This window comes from Diceros bicornis, chromosome 11, assembly GCF_020826845.1.
Source record: "Diceros bicornis minor isolate mBicDic1 chromosome 11, mDicBic1.mat.cur, whole genome shotgun sequence".
Lineage (NCBI taxonomy): Eukaryota > Metazoa > Chordata > Mammalia > Perissodactyla > Rhinocerotidae > Diceros > Diceros bicornis.
In genome coordinates this window covers 12224848-12249452 of record NC_080750.1, presented here as the reverse complement: position 1 = coordinate 12249452, position 24605 = coordinate 12224848, and the positions used below count along the sequence as shown (strand labels likewise).

The following is a 24605-nucleotide window of genomic DNA, read 5'->3' as shown; positions in this document are numbered from 1 at the left end:
AAGCCCACTTGGTCTGGTAACACTCTGTCATGGGCCTCTTGTTTGGAAAGAAGTCAGGAATACATACCAGATGTTGATGTGTAATTGGTGAGAAGGTTTCACATATACACAGGCAAAGCATAGAATAAACTTCAATGGTTTAGTCTTTGAAATTATTAAACAGAATATCTAAGATCACATTTGCTTACATTGTGACTTCAGACAATTCTCAGTATCTCTTCTAATATTAAATCCCAGGCTTAATTTAAATTTTGAGTTATAATTGGTAAGTTGACTCTAAAACTGGGAAAAGATGCCATTTTTTTTCCTTTATTGAGGTTATTTTATTCGGTTTAGGTCATCAAATAGTCATTTGTTCTCAGGGACCCAGTCGGATGCAAATCAATGACCCGGATGGGAGTCCTCTCACTATTCTAGAAGTCCAGGACAATATCTCTTCAGTTCCCTAATGGGAAACTGTTTTCTTTACAAATACAACATAAAACTAAAGTAAAACGTAGTCAGTGACAGAGTTGTCCAGGTCCCACAGGTTCTTCATTACTGTCTGCACCCCACTAAAAAAATATAATATATCCCATTATTAAGGAAGAGAGGATTTACAAATCAAATTGATTTGTTTCTACAAGATTGATTAAAAACTTTCAAAAAGACTTAAAACATGTTCTTTTTCCACAAATGCTTCCAAGATTATAAATTCCAAATAGAAGTTGTCATTCCCTGAACTGATGAAAAATCAACTGCCCTAGTTGAATAGACCTTCAATGACCTGTGCACTCCTTTTGTTTGTCTTATGTGGAATCTGATAATGACATTATAATAGAGGCAATTAACTCTCAGACAGCCACCTACAGTCTGGATGTAGAGGCTGGGAGTTGATACCCAAACTTCTCAGCTCAGAAGGCACAAGTGAAGCGTCAAGGCAGTTACCACCCACTTTGTTCTTTATTCCTCTGTTTGAAAATATGCACAGTTTTAAAAGTGGGTTTTAGAAAATCCCTCCTTGAAAACAGAGGGAACGTCTTCATGTTAATTTGAATGCAAACATTTCAGAGATTAATGACATTACACAAAATTGACAAAAACTAAATTATAATTTCTTTGTTTTAGAAGCCTGTTGCTACAGAGTGTGTAAAGTTAACATTCCAACAAAAACTGTAGAGGTGCTGACTAGACTGCGAGTAGAAGTGTTATTTCTTCAGATAGCCTGGCACCGGGAGCAGGCACGGTGGAGAGCCAGTCGTGCCCTGGCCACTCCTAATTTTGACTTAGCTGAGGAGAACAACGGGCACTCAGTTTAGACAATTTTGGGTTTCATATTTATTTGTATTCTGTCTTAGCTTGCTTGCCATTCACAATGAAATATCCTAGGACCTAGATGTCTGTCGTTTCTGTTATTTGACTGACACTTTCACAGAAAACTCAAGTAATGACTAAGGTTTTATTGCCAACTGTTCCACTTCTTTGCAACTTCACTCTGAACAAAGGTGGGAACTGAAACCAAAGACAGGAAGAAAATGATCTAACATTACAACTCTCCTCTAACATCCTTGGTGAGTTTCCTTGTGTCTGACAACATCCCACAGGTCCTACTTGGGGAAGCCTATCCTGGTGGAGAACTGTTAAGGTCAGCCTCCTTCCTGCATTAAAATCTAGGCTCCCGAACTTGGAATTGTCTCTCTTGAGAGAAGTGTAATAAGTCTGTGTTGGCCTTAAGTATGCACACTTTTATTGTCCTCTGTGTGCTGTCCATTGTAACAGAGAGAGAAAGATTGGTATCCAAATTGGAAAAGAATTTTTAAGAAGTAATCTTTCTCAGACGGATAATGACTCATGCCCTTCCGAGACACACTCCCTCATTCCCCCCATCATATAAGCCAAGTACGAACACTGGAGAATCTCTGGGTTGGCAGCCAAAGCTCCAACTCTAATAGGTGGTGATGATTTGTGTCAAGTAGTGAATTCCTAGGATAGCCTGGAACTGATTAGAGCTCCTCACAGCTGAGAGAAATCCTACAACTCTAAGATATGACACGGTGTCTGGAAAAAGTCAATGGAACTTTCTTTGAGGTTCCATGAATGTGTGAATGTGTGGGTGGGGGGGCTGGTGAGAAAGAAAGAAAGAGAATAAGGAATATACAAGACCTTGTCAGATTCTCTTCATCAGCTAGAAAGAGTGATGACTTTCCCAGGCTTCCTAGTGATCTTGCACAACAGCAGCCAACTCTGGGGTCTCACAGCCATCCCCGAGGGAAGCCAAGAGCTATAGAGGATCTAACAGGAAGAAAGAGAGAACTAGCACTCCAAGCACACACATGTGCTTCAACAGAGTGCTATATTTTGTGCCACCAAGAGAACAATGACTAAAGATACTAGAATGCTGCAATTCTGATTTTGACATAAAAATAATGTGACTTTACCTTTGTATTATTGCTTATAATTCTCAAAAAGCTTTCACGTGTCATCTCGTCTGATCCTTACAACAACTCAGGAGTGGCAGGGTAGGCACTATTATTGCCACTTTACATTTAAGGAAACTGAAGCTCAGTTTATGTTAAGTGTTAAGTGACTTGCTTAAACCCACACAGTAAATAAGAGGCAGAATGCGGGACATAAACCCATATTTTCATATGGTATAAGCTGTCTTCTCTAGAAACAAGAAAACTAGAAATATCTTGACTGATATACTTTCCAAGTATAATATGTTACATAGACAAGTCTTTCAATTTTTTTTTTTTTTTTTTTTTTTTTTAGAATATAAAACAGCTTTTCCTGCCACAAACCATGTCTTGTAAGTCTCTCCACACTCATATTTTTGTAATGGTGTGGAAAACTAAGGTGTTTTGCTCCTATTATGTCTACTTCTTAATCTACATTCTTTCCTCATATTCTCTCTACATTTATATATGTAGTCTTTCTTGAGTATGAATTAGTCTTTCATTTTTCTATCATAAAAAAAGCATTTAAAATGGAAGAAGCTTAGACCAAACTATAAAAGTCTAGCATTTATAAGTTCACTCATTAATAGTACAGAGTATAGATCAAGGCTTGATATCTTGGGAGTAAAGACCTTAAAGTGCTCTATTGTGATTCTCCACAAGCAAGAATGACTTTCACGTTGACATTAAATGTGATTTCCTGTCCTCCAGCCAAGCTGGTTGGCAGATTGCTTTTATGTAATCCCTGTGAAGCTGGCAGGAGGTGACTCATATACATAAATGCCTCTTTCAATCAGGAAGAAGGTGTCAGAGGGCTGGTGGGTGGTGTCTGAATGAGTAAGTTTTAAGATGTTAGGGGTACTGACAAAAAATCGGTTAAAGTGAAGGTTTCTAGGGAGATGCACACAGGAGGATCTGGATCATGTTAATGAATCAAAGGAAAAGTTCAAAAAGATTTTACTACATTGTTTGAATCTTAGCCGTTATTTCATAATGCAAAGAGAAATTCCCCAAACTACTCATAAATTAAAAACAGCCCAGAGTCCAAACAAGCTCTGGGAATAAGACTGGATTCTAAGATGTTAAAATCGAAATATTCAGTACCTTGGATGAAAGGGACAGAGGAGTTACGGGGATGAAAAAGTTATGAGAAAGTCACGGAACTTTTTAGAAATAACTACAGTGGAGGAGCACGTCCCTGAGAAAATAAAGTGCCTACTCACTGTCACATTCAAATAAAATAACAAAACTTTCCTACAAATGGTAGCGGTACGGAACAGAACACAAATCTCTATTGAAATTCTTGAAAGGATTTCAGATAAATACAAAGTAACAATTCGGCCAAGTACCGAGGCGGCCGTCCATAATATCCGATGTTCTCAGGAACTCTCAGTGGAACAGATAAAAGCCAATACAGTAATTGGACTCCTAGGGAAAGCTGAGCAAGTTGACAGAGTGAAATTCTTCATTTCATGGCTTTGTGTTCTGGTTTTCTCATGAGGCCATGTTATATATCCGTTGTTTTTCCCCCAGAAATTTTAAAGGGGGCAGAGCAAAAAAAAATCAAGGGTGGGGCGTGTATGAAATTGTTAATAATAACCAAGAGTGACCAACGTGAGCAAGAGTAGGAGCCTGGATTCAACAATGCTATCAACAAGAGGCTACAACATTTTTTCACTTGCTTACCACTTATCTGCATATTATGCTGGTTGATTGTGTCCAGGAAGAGGGAGAATCCATCTCTGCCCTTTCCCTTAAGGTTCTTATGGGTGGCCAAATAATTAAAAGACAGGTTAGCTGGAGAAAATAATACCAAGTTTAATAACATGTATATATGGGAGAAACCCGGGAAACTGAGTTTCTCAACACAATAGCGGTGATTCTCAGCTTAAATACCATCTTCAGCTGAAGACAAAGGAGGATGTCAGGGGTGGGTGGTGGTTGGGATTTCAGAGGGGAAGAAGACAATTCACATGGAGAGGGAAATGTAAATGTTTGCAGGGCCACCTATAGAGTATGTGGCCGGAGAGACAGAAATCACAGTAATCAACAGTATGTAGATTTAAGTTCTCTTCTTCTGTACTGATAAGAGTTTTCACAGATAAGGTCATCCCCCCCTCTTCCTACTACACAGAGGGAGATACCTTTACAAATGTAAATGTTTGGTAAACAGAACTCTGAAAAGAATGGGTTTAGCGAGGACCCTGCCAGTCTGTCCCTACCCAGAGGCAAATTCCTTTAGGCAGTTAGTGGCAGAGGTCAAATGTCTGTCAGAGAAAATAATGAAGGTAAAGAGATACATTTCAGGGTGACCAATTTTGATCTCCCACAATTAGCTTTTCCTATATTATAACATCAATGTATTATTTTTGGTGACTGTGGGATTACTTTCAATTACAGCACCAGAACAATTTCTATTAGTACTTTTTTCTCTTCATATCTGTTTAAAGATTATACATGAATTCTAAAAGTCTTCATGCAGTTCTGGGACTGTTGTCTGAACTCTTCTTCTAGACTTTTTTATTTTGGAGTTTTCTTGATGTGGTGAATTTCTGAGACAGCTAGAAACATTATTTCAGAACACTTTTGATATGGTCCACCACTGTCAATCAAGATTTCAGAAAATACAGAATCTTAATTCTGCAGCAAACCTACAGCAAACTTTATTCCAGTGTTAAGAAGCAATCATTATTTCCCCCAGCCTGATTTTTGTCTGAGTTGCTTTAAAGAATACACAATCGATTTTCTTCACAGAGTTGGTAAGAAAGAAAATTCCTATGGAACTAAGTTCAAAAAGGCATGTTTTCACCTTTGTTAGTTTTAGTGTAGCATTAAGAGTCTATCTCCTAAAGTTACAAGTGAGTTTGTGTGATTTACCTGAATGAGGGTTTGTTATTATTGCAGGCTTGTTATACTACACATTTATAATTTCTGTTTAATGTAATGGCTCTTGAAAAAGCCAACATACCACAGAAGTGGTCATGCGTGCATTTCTCAAAGATGTCACGCTGTCATCAAAGTTCCTGAGAGAGATTTGAAAACTACCAAAACGAGGAATCATATATTCAAAAAGAGTGAGAAAAACATGTTGATTGAGCCTGTGGATCTGGTAATAGGCTGTGGTACAAAAAGTGGCATTTGCGCCACAAGTACAGCTCAAATGTAGCATGTAGTGTATATCATTGTCCCAAAAGATAGAGAGATAGTTGAGGGGAGTAAGATTGAATGGTTAAAAACTAAAAAGGCAGGGGCCGGCCCTGTGGCTTAGCGGTTAAGTGCTCGAGCTCCACTACTGGTGGCCCGGGTTCGGATCCCGGGAGCGCACCGACGCACCCCTTGTCCGGCCATGCTGAGGCCACGTCCCACATACAGCAACTAGAAGGACGTGCAACTATGACATACAACTATCTACTGGGGTTTTGGGGAGAAAAAGGGGAAAAAAAGGAGGACGATTGGCAATAGATTTTAGCCCAGGGCCGGTCTTCCTCAGCAAAAAAAGAGCAGGATTGCCATGGATGTTAGCTCAGGGCTGATCTCCCTCACACACACACACACACACACACACACAAATTAAAAAGGCACAGGGTGAGACTACCATCAGACATGGCTTGGCTCCTGTTCCTCCCTTTACCAGCTGTACGACCTTGGTAATGTCTGAGTCTCAGTCTACTCCTTTGCAAAATGACACTTTCTTTATGAGAATGCTATAAAGAATGATTGAAATAACACATGAAGCACTAGATCAAATAATCAACTTAAAACACATAATAGGCCTTCACAAATGTTACTTCCTTTTATTTCTACCCTTTCCTCATAAAGGCTTGTATAGTAACAAGTGACAAACCAGCACTCCCAAGGTATATTTGGAAATGGGGCCAGTGGTGTTGGTTTAGTGAAGAGGGTCTTTTAAGTACCTCTCATCAGACTGTACTTATAGCTAATTCTAATTAAAGCTAATATTTATTGAGCAATGGGCACTTAATGTTTACCAGTTCTGTGCTAAAGATGGACAATCTCATTTAACCTAGTCAACAACTTGTTGTTGGATTATCTCACCTGATCTATTCAACAACTCATTGAATTAGGTACTATTATTTAATTCATTTTACAGATGAGGAAACTGAGGCACACAGAGGTTAAATAAATTGAGCAGAAATTAAAGATCGAATTTTAATTTTTAGTTAAAAAAAGGAAAATGGGGTATTCCTTTATGAGAGGACTATGTGATATTGAGATTACATGTTTATAGCACTAAATCCATGTTAACTTGAAAAGCATGTATTGAAAACGTTAATAAACTGTAACACAAGTCCATGAAGAAAAGCTTTGGTGGCGCTGGAAGACAATTCTCCATGGTACTCTCAATTCCTGCGTCTCTTGTGAGCAGAGGCCCCGATTGCCTTTGCTTTGTTTTGTCTTTTCAAGGATGTTTGTGGAGCAAACAGCCTTATAAGATAGAGCTAGTGTCTTCCTTCAGAGCAAAGGGCAAGTTTGCTTACTCTACAGTATAACAGAGACCATGTCTACCTCTGGGCAATTGTCATGCAGGCTTACCACCCATTATAAAAGATTCGGGTTCCCCAAGATTAGGGTTCTTCTCCTGCAATGCAACCCACTGAATGTGCAGATATTAATCATCTTGACCTCTTCACATCACCCTGTAGGAACTGGGACTTGGAGAACCAGCTCAAATATGGCTCCTCCGGCTACTGTTATTGCTGTGAGTAATAAAGTCCTTTCTCTCTGACCCAGGGGTCTCATACCTTTTGTCAGCATCTATGAAACTATGGCAGGCTGACTTGTTAGCTTGCAAGCAGGGTGAAATCTCAGACCCTTCACAGTTCTTAGCAAGTGGCAAAAGGAAAATTGTAAACACCCATGGCCAGCAAAAGATCCAGTTTATTTAAGGTATTATCTAAAGCAACTGCACAAGGATGTAGGTGGGAAAAATAATCATCCCCAAAGGCTGTGTTTTATGATGAACCAGAGAGGCTTTAGGATAGGAATTTCTGTGTGTGCATGCAAAAAACCAGAAGAGGGTAGAGAAAACATATTGCTTGAAACCATAGAAAACTAATAAATATACATGACTGTAAACAGCTTTCTAAAGACAGGTACACTGTGCTGCACATGATTTATATGTTTGCTCCTGGCTTGAAAATGAGCATCTGTACTAGATTCACCAAAGTTGTTCAATTCTTCTGAGGTTCAGTGCTGCAGGAAATTGTTTCATCTCTATGTTCTCATGGAGCCAACAGGCTGGTTTATAACATTACGCAACTATTATATCTGGCAAATTGAGTGGAGAAAGAAGGGTTAACTTATTGTGAGGTGTAATTCATAGTTAACAAATTGTAACAAGCATCAGTAAGTAAAGAAACACTAGCATAATGGGGATACAGCAAAGAGGCATTTTTTCCTTTTAAATGTACTTAATTAACACAGTTCATCCTCCGGGGGGCAGGAAATAATGAGACCATAACAGCCCTTGCCTCTGGTTCTTGCTAAGTCTGTTTAAAAGCAACAAATTACTACACATAGAACAAATCCCTCCTGTTACATGTGAAAGATCTTGTCATACATATATTTTAATTTAGAAATAAGTGAATTTATTTACGTAAAACTAAAGAGCACATTTTTATGACTCAATGTACTTTTATATCTACAGATAACACATATACAATCTACTACTTGCATTGTACGCATGATTTAAAAAATAAACTGAATTTTATATGTACATAATTGTGATGTGTACTGAGAATAATGGATGCATAAGTGCAAAAACTCTTCTATAAGATGCAATATAATTTGTAGGAGATAAAAGGAAAACAACGTGTAAGTATTTGACTGATGCCAGGCACAACCTCATTTAGACTTCCTGAAACTTCATGAGGTAGGTGTTGTCGTCATCTCTATTTTAAAGATGGGAAGACTGGCATTGAGATGGGTTAAGCAACTTGTTCAAGTCTCACAACCTGTGTGGCTCTGAGATTTGAGCAAAAGTTTGCTCAAGTCAAAAGCCTCACTATCTTTTTACTTTACATCTGTTCCTTGTGCAATAGAGAAAGATAGGTTCTAGGGAGATAAATTTATTTATGAGCCTGGGTTCATCTTTGGTTTTCCAAAGGGGTCACATTTTTTTTTTTTGCAATGAAATGAATTCACTTAACCTTCTCCATTAGAGCAAAATAATTCACGTCTTCAGTAACTAGTCCTTCATAAGGTACCATGGAAAAGACAAATTATTCATCATAATTTCTTTAAATAATTAACCCAAGAGATATTTATTGGGAGAGCCTGTGTGTATTACTCTGGGGTAGGGACAGTGAAAGACATAAAAAAAAATATGATGCCACATAATCTTACCATGAGGAGCCTATAATCTGATGGAAAAGCATACATGTGAAATGTAAAATGGAGGACAGTTTGTGACCCAGAACTTCAAATGAGACTCATGAATTAATTTAGGAATAGGACGTTCCCTAAAAATAAAGAATGAGATAAAGAATTCATTCAGACTCTCAGCCATTCTGTGACATCTAAATATATCTGAGCTGTGATCCTAATGGTAAAGCACCGCAGGGCTGCTCCTCTTTTATTCGCCTCTCTACTGTCTTTTCCTGGTGATTTCATCTAGTGCCAGGGCTTTAAATACCATCAATATGCTAATGAGTTCTCGATTTATATTTTTCCACCTGACTTCTCCCTGAACTCTAGACTTGCATACCCAACTGCCTGCGCATCTCCATTTGGACGTCCAAAGGACATCCTAAACTTAACAAGTGCAAAAGAGAACTCTTGATTTATTTTTCCTCTTAATAATAACTAACACCATGAGACAGGCACTGTCCTAAGTACTTTACATGGATTTAATCATTAATCCTCAGGGCACACCTATGAGATAGGTGCTACGATGGTTCTCATTTTACATAAGAGGAAACTGAGGCTCAGAGGCTAAGTAACTTGGCCAAGGCTAGTAAGAGATGGAGATGGGATGCCAACTTAGTCTGCGCCCACAGCGCACGCTCTCACAGTCACTGTAGGATGCTCCTCCTCTCTCCATGCTCCCCAACTCAGGGAACACATCGCTGTCAGGCCCAAAATCTTGGGCGTTATCCTTGATTCCACTCCTTCTTGAAGCTCTCCACACACCTTCCATTAGTAAGTTCTTTCAGCTATATCTCCAAAATATCTCTCAAATCTGTTATCTTCTCACCATCTTTCTTACCACTGTTATTACTCACCTGGTCTTCGATGGCCACCTGCCTGAGTTCTTCCATTATTTTTCTACCATTCTTCCATTATTCCACTTTCTACTATTTTTCCATTATTCATTCTCCATACGACAGCCAGTATGAATTTTGTGAAAGCCTGAATCATATCTTATCACTACCTTGCCAAAGATCTCCATTGGCAGCTGCCTGAAATTAGAATAAAATCCAAACTCCTCTCCACGGCCTACCAGATCCCACGAAATCTGGTCCCTGCCTGCCTTTCTGAACTAATCGCACCCCAGGCTGCTTCACATCCACTGTGCTCCACTCACACTAGCCTTCCTTATCTCTCTCTTGACCACGCTAAGTTTGTTCCGTAGAGTTCCTCTGCATGGAACTCTCTTATTCCAGATCTTTCTATCCATTGTAGGTTTGTCTCTTCTTTCAGGTCTCAGCTCAAATGTTACATCAGAGAAGATTTCCCTATCCAGCTTCTCCAAAACCACCTCATCTTGTGCCCACATCCCAGCACCTCCCACCACTCTCCATCTCACTGAACCTGTTTTATTTTTTTCATAGCTCTTTTACCTCTACCTGAGGTTATTTTATTCGTTCATTTGTTTATGTGTTTATTGTTTGTTTCTTCTTATCAGAGAGGTAAGATGTATGCAGCCCCAGCAAACTTGTCTGTCTTGGCCATCACTATATCACCAGCTCCTAAAAGAATGCCTGGCACATAGTAGACACCCATTAATATTTTCTGAGTGGATGACCAAAAATGGTCTCATTTTCTTGTAGCTTATTTTTTACCTCTAACGTATTTAGAAGAACTAGCTTTAATCATTTTAGAATTCCTTCCAAAGTACTGCTCAATTATTCTCTCCCTGTGCATGATATGTTCATAATAAAAAATAGCTTAAATTTATTGAGGGCCTACTGGAATTGCGCATTTGACATACACTATCATTCTCACAAGTGACATACATGCTGTGAAGTAGGTATTGTTCTCATTTAAAAGATATGGAAACTGATGGTGAGACAGGTTAAAAACCTTGCCCAGGGTTACTCAGCTAAGAAGGGCAGAGTTGAGATTTGGATCCAGGCTGATGTGGCTCTAGCTCCCAAGCTCTTTCCAGCAGGAATATTATGTTCAGCTATGCAACTGGCAAGGAAAAGCAAATAATCAGAAAGAAGAAACGATAAAGAGCTTTTCAGTCTATAAAAATGTGAAAGCCAAGAGGAGAATGGTTGAGGTCTACAAACAGTTGAGAGTAGAACAGAATGATTGCAGATTTCTTAAGAGCTAGGGGCTAGGAAATTTATTTCAAATTAAAAATAAGCTCATGGAATGTATTGCAATAATAGATAGTAGAGAGTAATTATATACATATCTTTAAATATTTTAAATAAGTGATGTTATAGATGGATAATAAGTTACTCAAGGAAACCAGAGGGTCTTGGAATTATATCCCTCACCTGAAGATGCCGAAGTCAAGGAGGCCAGCCACGCCTTCTCCCACATGCCCTTTGTTAGAGCCATGGCAAAGCATCCCCTGTGGATGGTGATGGGGATTCTCTCTCTCAGAGTGGGGATTCCGCTTACCCTAGTTCACCACATAATTACTCTGTTCAAATCCACTGGTGCTGGGCTTCCCTTAATAATATTTTAGACTCTCACATAGTTAGAACTAGTAGAAATCCCAGAAATGATTAAATCCAACTCTCTCATCTCAGAAAAAGACACAAACTCAGAGATAACGATTTATAATTTGTAAAGTGCTTTCACATTCATAGGTTCACTGCATTCTCCTGAGGACCCTCTGAGGAAGGTGGGTCCTTCCCATCTTCACAGGGGAGGAAGGATGCTCTGAGTGGTCACGTGTCAGTAAGCTGGTCACCACAGGGACGGTGTGAGGGGCTGTGACTTGGTAGCTTCTGAACGAGGTTGCAGCAGCTTTCTCCCTCTGATATTGAGGTTCTTTTAATTTAATTTATGACAATTTTCATGAGGTTTTCTGGGAATATGGATATGTGAATTCTATATACCAACCAAGAAACATACTGTTCTATTTGTGTGAAATAAAAGGAAAAATGGTAACTGTCAGGAGAGACTTGTAAGTGGAAGGAAAGTAAATCCTATCTTTAATTACATGAATGAATGAAAAAGTTATTTATGACACATTAAACTGGAAAAAAAAAAGGCTGAGACCATCACCTCCGAGTGGTACATGTCTTTTTCTTTATGAAGAGATAGTATCGTACAGATCAATAACAAAAATAACACCCAAACAGAAATATGGACAAAGGGCAGTTCTCAAAACAGAAATACAAATGGGCAATAAATGTGACCTCTCTCACAGTTAAATAAAAATAAAAATTGAAAAATTAACGAAATAAAAAATTTTACCTATCATATTTTCAAACATTAAAGAATGAATAAATCTAGTACGTAGTGGGACTTAGCGGAGATATTTTTAGCTTTCTTCATTGTAGTTTTCTACATTGTTTGATTGTTTTTATTACAAAGCTCTTGTATTATTTACATATTTGAAAACAATGAAAATTTATTTTCACTTTGGACAAAACAAACAAACCTATCCCTCTCTAACTGTAGCTTCTCAAAGACAAATGTTTGAATCACAGTTTAAAGCTTTCAAAGATAAAATTTCTTTTCTTCATTCAAAAATACTTCCCTTGTTAATTCTTTTAGAATTAACCTTTTAGAATTCCACCTATAATCCAACCTACACTTTTGTGATTTCTTTGATATCTCATTATAAGCACATCCAATTAGACCTGGAACATAAACAATATATCACATGCTTCCTTTTCTCTCTCTCTCTGGTCCTTCCTCCCTTCCGCATCAACTTCCCCCCAAAGGCCAATACCATTTCTCTATCCTAGTTCTTAAATCTCCTGCTCATGACCCTCACTGCCTCTGGAGTCTCTTATTCTGACTGACCTGATGTGCAGGTTCCTGAAAGATCACAGAACCAATATACCTTTCATTACTTTACTTTGTCAAAATTCTCCAGTGTCCTCTAACTAGGCTGTGCTAAGTCATCCATTTACTGGAATCACTTCCTCAAATCCTCTACTTCTTGTGCCTTCATGTAAAATCTACCCTATCCATCTCCACAAGAAGTTTCATGTGCATGCACCTTTGCCAAAATATTGTCACACAATCTTGACATATAGCTCAAAAAAAAGTGAAAATAAGAACTTTTCCATCAGGTTGAAATCACTCACAAAACTATTAATTTTATTGTGACCTCTTTCCATTATATATTTGCTTATATATGTAGAATTAAATATTTTTATACAAAATCATTTGGACATGCTCTGTACAGAGAAAGATAATAGGACTAATGTCTTCATATTTTGCAATAATATTGAATGTAGTTTATGTAAACCAGTATTTCCTCAAACATGCATCTCTAGCATATGCATTAGAATTATCTAGGTGAGCATATTAAACATAGAGATTCCTGGGCCCTCCCTAGATCTATCAAGTCAAAATCTATGAGTGTGGGATTAGGAAATCTTGATATCTAAACAAGCATTTTAAATGATTATTTTGCCTTTTCTGTGGTTTGGAAACTCATGAAAATAGTCTCATCTTGATAAGTGATCACATCTAAACATCTCTGAGTGAAAGACTGTTTAAGATAATACTAGTGGCAAATTCTTGGATTGTTCCTTTAAAAAATACTATGGCACTCTGCTTTTTGTTTATTTACAAATTACAAGTTGATTCATCAGTACAAGTCAGTCATCAATGGTGACTTAAAACATATCTGTGTTTTATGAGCCAGTCCTGAGTGCCTAGTGGTTAAAGTTTGGCGCACTCCACGTTGGTGGCCTGGGTTCGGTTCCCGGGTGCGAAACCACACTGCTCATCTGTCAGTAACCACGCTGTGGTGGCGGCTCAGAAAGAAGAACTAGAAGGACTTACAACTAGAATATACAACTATGTACTGGGGCTTTGGGGACGGAAGAAAAAGAGAGGAAGATTGGCAACAGATGTTAGCTCAGGGCAAATCTCTTCCAGCAAAGAAAAAAAAATCTGTGTTTTAGGCTCATCAACAATAAAAATGCAGTTATAAACTGTTGACTATGTCAGATGTGAGTGACTTGAGGGTTAGCTTAACTTCAGTTATGATTTTGCTCTTTAGAGGCATTCAGTTACAGAGAACCAGTCTGAAAACTGTTGATGGCTTAGAAACCAAAAAGTGCAGGACATTACCTTCCCAGGCTCTCCTTGCTCTTGAGGATGTTGCATTGACATTGTGTCAATTTCTAAGCAGAGACCATTGAACACCGGGCCCAGAGCCTCTGCTAAGGCTCTGAATTATCCTGAAGGATTGCTGAACAGCCTCCTCTCACTGGAATCCATTAGAGACTGATCCCACTTAGGGAAATAGAGCTTTTTTTGAGTGCAATGAACAATTGGGTCTTCTCTGAGAATAGAAACTGAGTACTAAGTAGTTCTTGTGAAGTCGCAAGTGACAATGATTTTGGAGATCTAGTTCCAGCAAGAAAGTTCTAACAAGAATGAAAAACACAGCTTTCCTTTTCCACTGTGCGTTTGCCCCTCAGTCAGACCAATGATAATGCCCCTGTATCAGACAAGAAATAACAAAGACTGGGAAAGGGTTTTCTCTTCTCCCTTTACTCCCTTTAACTGTGTATTGCATTTCTAGAGCAGATTAGCAAATTAGGCAAAAATCTTTTGAATATTAACCTAGACTATTTTTGTCAAAGCAAATACACTAGAGTTAAAAGAGTTTTCATTATAATACCTTTTTTCTCTTGAAAATATTGTCAGATAATTTTTGTTAAGATGTTATACAAAATCTCCTAAAGGAATTTTGCAGTATATCAGAAATCGAAGTCTGGCAGGATACAAGTGTTAACTACCTTGATGACAGCAGCTCTAGCCTTTCAACAGTTTATTGTCAAAACCACTCAATTCATTTACTCAAGTAAGTTATCTTTCCATGTGAACTCAAATACCTTGTCTTTTAGGATTCCTAAAAAAAGAAAAGGCTCTGTTATATGTTGTTCTGGTATATATAGATTATTTAATCTAAGATAAAGAATAGTGAAGAACTTTTTTTTTTGGATAGATCATTGTTCAATGCCCCAACCAGCTGGCTTAATTTCTACATGCAATGTTTTTTTCTTGTTCTTTTTTTTGGAAAGCTGATTCTACTCAGTATGTATAGTTCAGAGAAAAAAATAGAGACAGCTAGTTACGTAAAAATAAATATGTAAATCTAAAGGGGAAAAAAAAAGCATTGCTGTACAAATCCAAACCCCAGAGAATCAAAGCAGGGGAGTGAGGAGAGAAGGGATAAACAGATGGAACAGAACTCCACTGTTGTTTTGTATTGGGGTAATTAGAGTAGAGATTCCAAAGAAGGAAAGGCCGATCAAATAAAATAAGAGCACTGAGGCTGAGGTGGATGCAGGAATACAAGATAGGCCAAAGAGAATAAAATAGAAAGAGAAGAAAAGTATAATGAAAATGGTACCCAGTGCTTAAGTAACTGTGTGGTGGTCCTAATAAAGTGGCCTTTAAAATTGGTTTTTAATTAGTCTCATAATGGATGCACTTCTAGAAAAATGACATTAGAAAGTACTAAAACAGTGAATTGATGATAGTCACACATCTGCTCTACTGAGCAATCTTTGGAGAGCTAAATTTCCAAGTGAAGAAAGGGTTACTTGTTGGCCCATGTTAACCTTTAGAGTGTAAGGGATATGGAGAGTTTAAGAGCACAATAATTTAATTTTCCCCAATTAATTACTATTGACTCAGAGAGCTAAATTAATTATTTGATCATATATATGTCCTCAAAGTTTCATTACCCAGTGAGAACAGTAGTAAAGTCTTTGGGGAGTTGAGCTGCTGTAAGAATTGCTGGCATGATTACACGAAGAGCATAGCTTGTGGTAGGCAGAATATGCCTCCTCCCTCACCCCCACACCCCCCAAGATGTCCATGTCCTAATCCCTGGAACCTGTGAATATGTTACTTTACACGACAAAAGGGATTGTGCAGGTGTGATTAAATTAACGACCTTGGAATGGGCAGATTATTCTGGATTACCCAGGTGGACCAATCTAACGCCATGGGTCCTTAAAAGTGGTAAACTTTCCCAGTTTTAGTCAGAGGGAGATGTGGCTATGAAAGAAAGGCACAGAGACATGCAACATTGCTAGCTTTGGAGATGAAAGAAGGGAACATGAGCCAAGGAATGTGGGCAGACTCTAGAAGGTGGAAAGGTGGCAATGGATTCTCCCCTGGAGCCTCCAGAAAGGAGCACAGCTCTGCCCGCACCTTGAACTTAGCCCAATGGGACCCATGTTGGACCTCTAACCTCCAGAACTGTAAAATAATAAATTTGGGTTGTTTTAAGCCACTAAGTTGGTGGTAATTTGTTACAGCAGCAATAGAAAACAAATACGTAGCTATTTTAATAATCATGTAATTAATAACTATACATTTTAATAATTATGTATAATCAATACAATTATTAATATGAAAATGAGAAAGCACCTATTTTTTAAGGTAAAATTCCAATACTTACCATATGAATAAATTTTAGTGCCTTTAAAATTTTAGTCCACTTTGAAGGTTAATAAAACAATTTGACTTTGACTATGTTTCCTTGGTCTATAAACAGTCCATAAATTATGTCAAGTAGATCTCATAATTTATTTTATTATGATTTTAAGATCTATTTTGTATCTCAACCTACAGTTTCATTGTGCAAAAATGGCCTATAAAAGTTAAGAATAAAAAATGTGCTTTAGCTATTAATTTAAACTTCTCAGAGACCAAGAGATAATATATCAGGATTTTCTTCATTTTTTTTCTATTTTGTTTTTATTCTTTAAAAAAATGTTATGAATGTCTGTATAAAGCAACATAAAACATCATATAGACTATGAGTCTGAGTACATACAGATAGAAAAAGTTAAATTATCTGAATTATGGGCAAATTCTGTTCTTCAATTGATCTAGCACCAAACTGTCATTGGGCCACCCTAATTCACTCAAAACTGCTAAACTGACAACAGTCAACAGAATTGCCAGGGTGTAAAACACCGTAAGAATTTTGGTTTTTAGTGTGGGTGAGACTGGAAATCACTGGAGGATTCTGAGCAGAGGAAGGACATGATCTGAATTATAAGTTAATGGAATCACTCTGGCTTCTCTGTGGAAAAGCAGTAGGCCAATCTAATCAAACTTCGATAGTAGTAAAAATAATAATGATGTCTACTCTCTGGGATTCAACAACAACAGCAACATAGTTAACCAATCTGAAACAAGAATGGCTCATCAGGCAAAAGAGGGTGGACATGACTGGACATGAAGTACTTTGTACTTTTTGCCTGAGGTGTGAAGACATTAATATTAGCACTTGTTTAGGACATATGTTTACATTTCTGGAAAGACTACCAAAAGAATAGAAATAAAATATATACATTTCAGACCAGAAGTGGGTAGAACGAAGAAGGAAACTGACAATCAATTCAAATAAAGACAGAAAAGGACAGAGAGAAAGAAAGAAGAAACAGAACAAGTGCAGTAAATATAAAGCACAAAATAAGATAGCTGAAAAAAATCCATACACATTGGTAATCAAATTAAGTGTACATAAACTGATCTTGTTTATTAATAGATGAATACTGACATAGTAGATAAAAAGCAAAATTCATCTACAAGTTGTTTTCAAAACTAATTTATAATGTAAAGTCACAGAGAGAAGAGAGATAGAACAAATATAAAAATGAGGTAATGTATGATTTTAGTAACCAAATAGTAACCAACAAAAACCAGTGTAGCTATATTAGTAGTAAGGTAACCACAGAATGATAAAACATTAAATTAAAATATAAATATATAGGGGCTGGCCCGGTGGCATAGTGGTTAAGTTTGCATTCTCCACTTTATTGGCCTGGGGTTCGTGGGTTCGGATCCTGGGTGTGGACCTATGCACCACTCATCAAACCATGCTGTGGCAGCATCCCATATATAAAATAGAGGAAGATGGGCACAGATGTTAGCTCAGGGCCAATCTCCCTCACCAGAAAAAAAAAAAAAAAATATATATATATATAAACAAATATATACTTAAGTAACATAGCTTCAAAATATATAAGGTAATAACTGAGAGAAAAACAAGGAAATATTTACAATCCACCATCAGAGCTGGAGAATTAAACACACCTCCTTTGGTAACATCAAGTAGCACACCCCATTCCTTCCCCTGCCTCCAAAAGAAGATCAAAACAGTAAGAATATAGAAGATTTGAACAATGCTGTTAACAAAATGGAACTAACAGATATACCTTGACGGAGAATACGTGTTCTTGTCAAGTACACAAGGAATATTGTATCGGGTCATGAAGTGATTCTAACAAATTTAAAGTACTGGTATCCAACAGACACGTGCTTCCAGAGCATAATGCAATAACATGAGTGTCAGCAAATAAAAGATAGGAAACATCAGCAATAATGGAAAAGAATTAGAAAAATATGGGTTTAGGGGGAGGAAAAAGAATTGGCGCTCTGTAAGGCCTTGACATCCGTTCAGAGCACCGTGAAGAGTGAACTATCTGGAGAAATTTTTGCATCCTTTCTATTATTACTTATGACAGAATAACTGATTGCAGTTGCCTTTTCCCCCCAAACGTTTGGTATGTTAAGTTCTTTTTCGGTGATTTTATGAAGCCTCTGGCTGTACCTTAGCTGGGGTGGTGAACGTTCTTAGGAGAGGGTGACCTCAGGCAGCATGGAGCTCATCTTTACCTCCAGGTACAGCCCCCAGGGGTCTGCCCCCAGCAAGACTGAGAAGTCAGCCAGGTTTGTCTTCAGAGCCTGACACCACTCATCTCTCAGAGCTTTAACGCTTCCTACTTCTATTTTCAGCACTTTCTTTTCCCGAGGTGCTCTGGGATCTTCCATTACAGAGGAAAATAATGACCAAGTCACTCGTGACATTGTATTAAAGATTTAAGAACTGCTCTCTTATGAGGCCACCCTAAAAATGTGGATTTTTTTTTTAAGGGGTAATCCACAAACAGCCAAATTAAGGAATAGTGAAGTATAAGGAAACAGTGGGGAAGGGGTGGGATCGTGAGGAGAGGGAGGGGTTGCTGAGTCCCCCCAGGCACCTCTGTGGTGTGCTCACACACAGCCAGGCTGGCTCTTCATTTCCTCATGGGTGTTAGAAAGTCTGACGGAGTCAGATAGATAATGCTTGCTATTACAGAAGGAGAAGGAGGGAGAAACGCAGGAGAAGAAAGTAACACAGAGCTCCTTTATTCGTCGAGAGCGTAACTGCAGAGTTCAGTGAACCCTAAAAGACCACCTTTACCAGAGCCTCCTCCCTGTTCTGCTTCCCACCTGTCTTAGGAGTGAAATGCTACATGAAATGGTCGAAGTCTAAAGGTCTAATGGATGTCCAAGAGTGAGTTCATTCTTCTGAGAGAGAATCTGAATTGTTAATATTCATTTGATCATACTGCACTTTCATGTGTAACTTTAAAATGCTTTAATGGCAGAAACATCTGTTTATACATCACTGTCCCACTCCTAAAACCCTTTCTGTATGCTTGGTCTTTGGAAGTTTGAGGGTAGGTTTTAGAACACAAGGAACTTGAATTTTCTAACATCACAAAACGAGTCCATGGGGAATTTGAGACAACTCTTGTCCATATAGTTCAATAAAACATACACACACACACACCTTTTTCTAACTTCAATTTAACTGAAGTTAGTATTGCCACTTTTGAAGAATATTTTTGTTTAAACTATGTTCTGCTTTGGTTCCTTACGGGCTATGGCTTGTAGCTTATAAATTCCACAAATAATGATGACAACACCTTAGGTCTGTTATTTTTTTCTTCCTCAGGAAGAGTCATATATTTTGTGCCACATCACAGTTTCTTTTGTAGCTTTGAGGCTCTTTAAAACATGCTCATACTATTCAACAGCTAGGTAGGTAAAAACTGATATTGCATTGCTAATTCTAATTTTCTGATTAAATTATAAAACATTTTTTGTTCCACATGAGGGAAAAAAATAACACTTTTGTAGTGATGAGTATAGTAGTTAAAATTTATGTTGTGCATCATCATTCTAATTTTGCAAGTAACATTCCAGGTTATCTTCAATTTTCTCACATTTTTTCAATTTTCCTAATACTTCAAATAGGGAAAATATAATATTTGTTCATAAGTGGTAATAATTAAATAAAAGAACCCAATTAAAATATTTCCATTAATTATGTACTATTAATCACCAAATCCATGACCTTTTCTTAGACCCTAGTCTCTTTGATCACTCTTCGTAAGAAAAAATCCTTCCCTTGCACTAGTTAGTTAGGTAGACCTATCATCCCCGATTGCCTGGGACTCCCTGAGTTTAGCATTGAATGCCCTCAGTTCGGGCAAACCAGGATGGTTGGTCACCGTAACTCTGGTCCACTCTCCAGCTCATTTCTCTTGTCTCTTTCATATCAAAATTTCTCCACTGAATACTCCACACTCCCCTTCTCCATGTCTTAACCCCTTAATTTACTCCTAAACTTACTGCAACTGTGCCTCTGCCTCTATCACTTCATTCACACGGATTTTGCAAGAGTCCCCAGTGACCTTTATCTCTTTCCAAAGGAGACTTGCCAGTCCTTAAGTCAGTGGACTCGGCTGTTGGATTTTATACTGCTGATCACACCCTCCCTGAAGATCTTCACTCCCAAGGCTTCTATAGCATCATAGCTTCCTGGTCTCTGACTGTTCTTTTTGACTCTTATTTATGGGATCATCTCTCTCTGTTATCTGAAAGATGGTTTTTCTCAAGATTCTATACTTGATCATCTTCCCTTATCACTCTATAAACCCTTTCCTTGGCTGATCTCACATACTTCCATGCTTTGAACCTTTCCCTATACAATGATGACTTTGAAAACTATATTTGCTACTTAGACTTCTCTTGTGAGCCAACTACCTGTTAAACATCTGCACCTATATGTCCCAGATGCATTTCAATAAAGCTGAAATTTTTAATGTGACCTCTGGTGAGCTTGCCTATGATCCTCTTGCTCTCTTCTCCTTCTTTATTGTTGGAATAACAAACTATAATTCACCTGTGCTAAAAATCTTAATGTCATCTTTGATTATATTCTCTTTCATCTTCATTGATCCAATTAGTAAGTTGTTCAATTTTACAGCCTAAATAATTCTTAAATTGGTACTTCCTTCTCCATTCTTATTTTCATTTCCTAGTTTCAAGAAATTGCCTTCTTTTATCTGAATACCACACCACAGCCTCCCAAATCATCATATCACTTTAGTCTTGCCTTCCAAATATGTCTTACTTAATAGCTTCTGGTACATAGCACACAGTATAATGTTTCCCACAGCATTACTTACATAAAACCATGCAGACCCTCTACCATTGTACTTATCACATTGTAAGCTATTTATCTATTTACCCCCCCTCCCCACTACCACCAAGACAGTAGACTCATTAAGAGAGGAGCCATGCTTTATTTATCTTTGCATTCCTAGTGCCTGCCTCTGTGCCTGGCATGTGCTATGGCTGAATCAAGTACCGAGCAGGTAGATGCCCAGCACCATCTTCAACTATGTGCTTTCTGGGCTTCTACAACTGTGCTCTCCCCCATCCTCTCTTCTAAAGGGATAACACCATGGTTTATGATTCTATCTACATATTGCCGAAGATGCGTCACATGTAGGACATGCTTAATAACTAGTTACAGAATGAATCAAAAAAAGAAAGAATGAATGAATGAATGAACAAGTGAATACATTTAGACTCTCAGGGCAACTGACTACAATGAATTAGTGTTTTGAGACACAATCACAGCTACAATTTAGAAGTAGTCTTAAAACCCAAATAATTCAAAACATACTTTCGTCTAAGCCTTCAGGTTGGTTAGAAAATATATTTCCATCTAAATGTGAGCAATTCATAAAATGTTTTACACATGGGAAATTCTTATTGAATGTATTCTGTAAGGCTTTAATTTTTTTATACCCCTTAAAAATGGCTTAGCCTGAAGAGCACAAAAGGCATTTTGTATTTTGTATAATTTTAGAGGACACAGTAGGGTTTGCATAAAAAAACTCAGAGATTTATGTAGCATATTTTTAAATGGCATAACAACAAATTTTTGGTAGTTTTAAAGAATTTTACTTTAGAAATAGAACTGTAAAAACATTTTGTATCATAATATTTGGAAATGGAAAAACGGGAAAGAGAATGATGTATTGCTTGTAATTTTCAAGCACATAATAAATGTTTAAATTATCATCTTGGTTTTAATTTAGCTATTTTCAAGAGTATATTTCAAAAGACTTAATGAAAACTTAAACACAACTTCTTTATTAATTAATTTCTATTGAGTTAAAAGGAAGAGTCTAAAATATTGCCAAGAATATGAAGGTTTTTTTTTTTCTTTTCCGTCTTTACACTCCCTTATGGTAACATTTAATGGTCCTGGTATTTTTAGCTCATTTAACTAGTGTGATGAACATTACTATTGTTTGCAAGATCCTAGTATCTGGAGAAAAGAATGCAGTTTTCAAGCTTTTTTTTTCCATCTGATTTAGTTCTTATTTTACCAAAAGGTCAAAGCTGTACAGAATAAAAATTATGTATCAAAAGTCTCTCCTTTCACTTTTATGAGAAATCAGTATGTACTATAACAGAGATAGAGTCCTCTGGCCTTTTGAATAGGAACTAAGATAAATGTAGACCATTTTAATTTTAAATTTCATTAATATTAAACAACCAGTTGTTTACGAAACACAATCTGTTCACATTAATAACCAACTAACTTCAAACAATTGTTTTCTCCTTAAGGGCAGCAGTTTTACACAATAAGAAATCCAATGCAATTTAAATGAAGCATGATGGCCTTCATATATGTACCAGAAATGTTCAACGAATTCCAAAAGTTACTTTAAATCCTTGTGTTTATATGTCAATAAGTATGCTTGTGTATTCATCGCTCTCCATATTTGGTAGTGCTAATTTTCAGAGTTTCAAAAAATTAAGAGAAAATGAGTTGCACATTTGACTTCTAAAAATAGGAAGTTCAGAACCTGCTACTTATGAGATCTTTAATTCTTGAAAATTTGTGGGAATATTTATTTTCATTAAAACAAATTCACTTTGATTTCATATTTAAATGGACTAAAGTCTAGATTAGTAACAGTTTTCTAAGGTAGATCATTTCTGAACAGTAATTAAACAAAATAGTTTCCACTTGGTAGTTTTAAATCCATATAGAAAACCATTTCAGGATCCTGCCACACTCAATCTTTTGGTACAATCTTCATTTTTCTTCATGCAGAGAGAAATATATTATCTACTTAGTTGTTCTAGGGCTGAGAGATAGAGTAGGCAAGTCATCCCAGTTTGCCTAAGACTTTCCTGATAAATAAAAGTCCCAAGTCCTGGGAAATACCTTAGCCTAGGACAAACCAGGACAGTTGGTCCTGAGAGATGAACTAAACTTGGAAACTTTGAGATAATAAAGCCTTACCTTAACATCGTTCGTCTTCATTCTTGTTCCCTCCTTTCCCACAAAGATATCATCGATATCCACAAGAATGTACCTGTCCAGGGACAACGTGAGCCTCTTCCCTGACAAGAAGGAAACCGCATCTATGAAGATGAGCTTGTGCAACCAAAAGTTCAAGTTGTTGCCAAAAAGGACTCTTTGAATTCCATCGTGAAGCCCCAGGTCGTGTATGACAGTGGCATAAAAAGCACCTTTAGAGATGGGAGGAGAAAGGTTTTCTGGGATCTTTACTTTGGCAAATATTACTGGTTGGTAGGCTGAGTGATTAATCTGAAAAACTGTCCAGTCAGTTCCAGGTAAAGAACCTTTTTCAAGCTTGGACGATTTGGTCACATGAAGCAATGGAGAATGAGGATTAATACAACAATCTTTCACTGCAAGGTTTCCATATATGGAAAAAGGGAAACTTTTCAACTGAAAGCTCTGTAGGCTCTTCTCACTGGTTTTATGGAATCCAATGACACCCACACCATATTCTACACAGTATTTATCTAAGAGGCTTCGATTCCAAGAGTCCATGTTTATATACTTTAAAATATTCTCATAAATAATGAGAATATATTTGCCTTTAGTTTTTTCTATAAGTGCTGGGAGATCCCCCTTTCCAGGAGCAATTTCAATGTGATATTGGAATCTACTTGATTCTAGAATCATAATGATGTCTTGGCCAAGCGATGAGTACTGGCTCTCCACAAACACTAGGACTGTGGGGTCTGTCTTCAAGGCATCAGAGAGCTTCGTTGTCTTCACTTCCATCAGCCTGTATGGTATGTGTTGGAAGTCCCCACAGTCCACTTCTGAAGCCATCTCAGAGAGTTCATTTTCCTGTCTGTAGCCACTGTACAGGTAGTAAGCGGAAATAACAATGCTCACCATGCAAAATGTGGCAAGCAGAATAACTGTCCTTTGAAAGTGTCTGTGAAGTTTCATGATAAAACTCATGTTGTATATACTTTCCTCACACTGTTCCAATAGAAGCACCATAAAAAAAGAAAAGAAGAAAAGATGGTGTCTCAGGTACTTTTCCAGGCTCAGTCAATAGTTTATGTTACCATCGCAGCACATTTGTATCGTGTAATCAGGACTCACAGAAAATATAGTCTGAAAAGTAGAATAAAACAGAATATAAAACATTCAGTCTGAAGCATTAAAATGAGCAAGTTTTTTATCCTGTTGACCCAGCACAAGTGGCATCCTGTTAGGCAGATAAACTGGTGTGTGGAAAGTAAGAAACTCTTCCTTTCCTTCTCCCAGATCTAGATGAGGACACGGGAAGGGTGGAAAGGGGAAAAGGGCTCCATTGAACAGAAGTCTCTATCCATAGTGTA

General features: G+C 37.5%; 1 protein-coding gene across 1 annotated transcript in view; it reads right to left on the bottom strand.

Moving 5' to 3' along the window:
* The window catches only part of LOC131411274 (bifunctional heparan sulfate N-deacetylase/N-sulfotransferase 3), a 145640-nt gene extending 121276 nt beyond the window's left edge, over nucleotides 1-24364 (bottom strand). Inside the window, exon 1 of the mRNA XM_058549961.1 lies at nucleotides 23239-24364. Coding sequence (XP_058405944.1) covers nucleotides 23239-24261 — 1023 coding nt within the window. The 5' untranslated portion in view covers nucleotides 24262-24364. The remainder of the gene's footprint in view (nucleotides 1-23238) is intronic.
* Nucleotides 24365-24605: the final 241 nt, after the last annotated feature.